The 3366-nt window shown below is 35.6% G+C and overlaps 1 protein-coding gene across 1 annotated transcript; it reads left to right on the plus strand.

Annotated features, from left to right (window-relative positions):
* The first annotated feature begins 752 nt into the window (after positions 1 to 752).
* On the plus strand, positions 753 to 3366 carry LOC133718231 (monooxygenase 1-like). The gene is made up of 6 exons (XM_062145052.1): positions 753 to 878; positions 998 to 1141; positions 1500 to 1550; positions 1700 to 1868; positions 1953 to 2184; positions 2599 to 3366. The coding sequence occupies exons 1-6, from the start codon at positions 793 to 795 to the stop codon at positions 3120 to 3122; spliced, it is 1206 nt and encodes a 401-aa protein (XP_062001036.1). The 5' UTR covers positions 753 to 792; the 3' UTR covers positions 3123 to 3366.

The raw sequence follows: 3366 nt of genomic DNA on the forward strand, positions 1-3366 counted from the left end.
CAATGTTTTTCACTTGTTGCTATAGCTTGAAAATTTCGTCTAATTATTTGTTTGGTCGGCTAGCGATGAAGAAGCAAAGATGATAATTTTTTTTTTTGGTATATTAGAAAGCTATTATGATAATTCATAATTAGGATATCTGTTGGGTATAGTTTTAATTAAAACAAAATTTTCATTGTTTTCTGTTAATAATTGTTGTTGAGGACAATTTTGGGATTTTAAAGAAGAAAAAAATTTGTTATAGGGTGAACAAAGTATTTAGTAGAGTGGAAATAGACGCACCCTTTTTTTTAATACAAAAAAAGTCCAATCATTTCTTCTAAAAGAAAGGAAAACCATTAATAATTCTGAAAAAAAAAAAACAGAGGATTAAACTTCATTAACTATTTGCGGCTCACAAGTTGGCTAAGTGTGCCCTAGGCACAGGTTTGGTACTCTGTGGATCTGTTCCCACAATTCTAGAGGAACTCCTCTCCACCTAATCCACCTAATGTAATCTACTTGATTTCATTAATATAGTCGATTGTTTGAGCCCAAAAAAAACTATTTGCGGCTCATAGACTGCTTCTTAATTAATGGAACAAACTGCAAACAATGCTGCACGGTTGACTATTGCAAGGTCGGTGCCATGCGAATTATAACGACAAATCTAAACAATGAAGTGCTCTACCTAACAAAGATAATTGAGCAGTCCTTTGAAAATAAAGGCTAGTTAATAGGTCACCATTTCCAATTTTATATAAAACGCACAATAAGCAAACTAGATCAAAGCAAAAGAAGATAGGCAAGGATATGGATATGGCAGGGGATACAAGAGAAGATGTTGTGATTGTGGGTGGTGGGATTTCAGGCCTCGCCACTGCTCTTGCTCTTCACAGGTTTACTATTAGTAACTAAACTTACCTCTTAGTCCTATATAGCATGCAATAGATAAACAATCATTGGAGTTATTTAAAATTGTCACAAGCGATGCCATCTGAAACTATTGTGGATGCAGAAAGGGCATAAGAAGCTTGGTCCTAGAAAAATCAAAGACTTTACAAGCCACCGGAGGTATCGTTGTGCATTCTAATGGTTGGCGTGCCCTTGAACAGCTCGGTGTAGCCTCATATCTTAGACAAACTGCTGATCCTATACTATCGTAAATCTCTCTCCCCCTTCTAAATAAAATTATAATGATCTTGTTTTGGATTTGCTTATTTGGAGATCTCTTTCCTCAAACCCATTTCTTAGTAGCATACTAGTCTAATTCAATGTTCTTCTTGTGAAAGCACTTGAATGAATAGAACGTACTTCAGAAAATGATACTACAAAACCCACAGTTTGAATATCTCCTGTAATGATCAAAAGAAATATGAAATAGGGATTTACTGTTTTCTAGATTTTTTGTTTTGGGGGCACAATATAATTAATCTCTTTGTTCATTATTCTATTACATTCTGAAAAAGATAACGTTTTACTATTTTTCTGTGTCGTTTGATAGTTTTATTTATTTTCAGGGGACAATTCTCTTCACTTGATAATGGCAAGCCACAAGAAATGCCCATTTCGTGAGTTCTTGAGCTTTCATTCATATTTTTCCTTTGAACTTCTAGGAAGGAAAAAAATAATAATAATGAAAAGAGTGTGAATTTGATCTCCTCGTTTGACTTGCCTAGCTTCGTAACTTGATCTTCGTATAATTACAAAATCATAACAGGAAAGAAGAAATGCGATGTGTGAGAAGGACTGATATGGTTAATATTTTGGCTCAAAACCTGCCACTCAACACTGTACGTTATGGCTCCAACGTACTTTCTATTGAGTTGGATCCTGTAACATCTTATCCAGTTCTTCAACTTCAAAATGGAACTAGTTTAAACGCCAAGGTATATTAGCTAGCTCTATTTTCCATTCTTCGCAATTTGTTGACAATTTTTTTTCTTTTATTCAACGTTTCAAGCATCGATCAGGTTGTGATCGGATGCGACGGAGTGAACTCCAAGATAACAAATCTGATTGGGGTGAAGGCCCCAAATAGACTCAATGTAATGGCAGCAAGAAGCATTACAATATATCCAAATGGCCATAAATTCGGCAGTGAGTTTAAGATGATAAAAAAAGGTGATGTTACGGTCGGAGTAATACCCATGACCACCAACCAGGTTTATTGGTTCATCACTGGAAAATATTTTTCACAAGAAGGTACGTCACTGAATGAGATTATTAGATATAGTCTCCGGAAAATTCTGTAATACATACCCGTATGTCATACACACATTTATAAATGTGACAACAAATTTGTTCTCAGAGTGGTAAAGTTGAGTCCTATTTTGTGTAATCTTAGTTTAATTAGTAGTAATTACATCACCTATGACTTTGTTACATGTTTTGAACAAATTCGTTGTCAATGTTGTAATTTTTGTTTAATTATATGTAAATAGTGTAAATGAATATGGTAACTTTGTTCTCAATGTTGTAATTTTGATTCATATAAGTTGTAATTTTTGTTCAAATAGATGTAAAATGAGTGTATGATAAACATCACAGTACCATAGTTTGTCTCATAGTCCCCTACTATGCTAGATAGTTAAAGTAAACCTCTCTACGTATGAACAGGTTTCAAGATCTCCAAAAGTTCGAAATCGATTATGAACTTCTCAACTGAGTCAGTGAAGGATTTTCCTAGTAGCATTAAAGAGATGGTCAACAATTGCTGGCTAGAGTGTTTGCATTTCTCAGAGTACATCAAATACCGATCACCATGGAACATACTATGCACACACTTTCGGGTAGGAACAGTGACAGTTGCAGGAGATGCCTTGCATGCAATGACTCCGTTCATTGCTCAGGGTGGCTCAGCCGCTTTGGAAGACGCAGTTGTCCTTGCTAGGTGCTTCGCACGAAAGGCTGTCGTCGGTGGTCCAGGTGAAATAGGAAGCAAACTTATGGTAGAGCAAGCATTTGATGAATACCTAAAAGAGCGGAAAACACGACTTCTAAGACTTACTATCGAATCAACCCTACTCGGAAAGATGGAAGAAACTTCATCAAAGCTCATCAAGCTCTTATGTATTGTGCTCATAGTGGTCCTATTTCGCAACTCGTTTGCTCACGCTCGCTATGACTGTGGCAAACTCTAAGATAATCACGTGTTTAGGAAATAATCAATTAAGTATGCCTATTTTTCATGTCTTTAAGTATTTGGGTAAAGCTACAGTATGTTAACGTACATTTCTCAAACATGTCATATCTCATGTAATATTTACCACTTTAAGGACTCATGTGGTAACTAGAGAAAAGTCCTTACTAAAGTAAATAAGGCCCTCGTCAGACTAAAGTAGGTAACTAGAAGTAAGTCTTCACTAAGATAAATAAGGTCCTCGT

This window comes from Rosa rugosa, chromosome 6, assembly GCF_958449725.1.
Source record: "Rosa rugosa chromosome 6, drRosRugo1.1, whole genome shotgun sequence".
NCBI lineage: Eukaryota > Viridiplantae > Streptophyta > Magnoliopsida > Rosales > Rosaceae > Rosa > Rosa rugosa.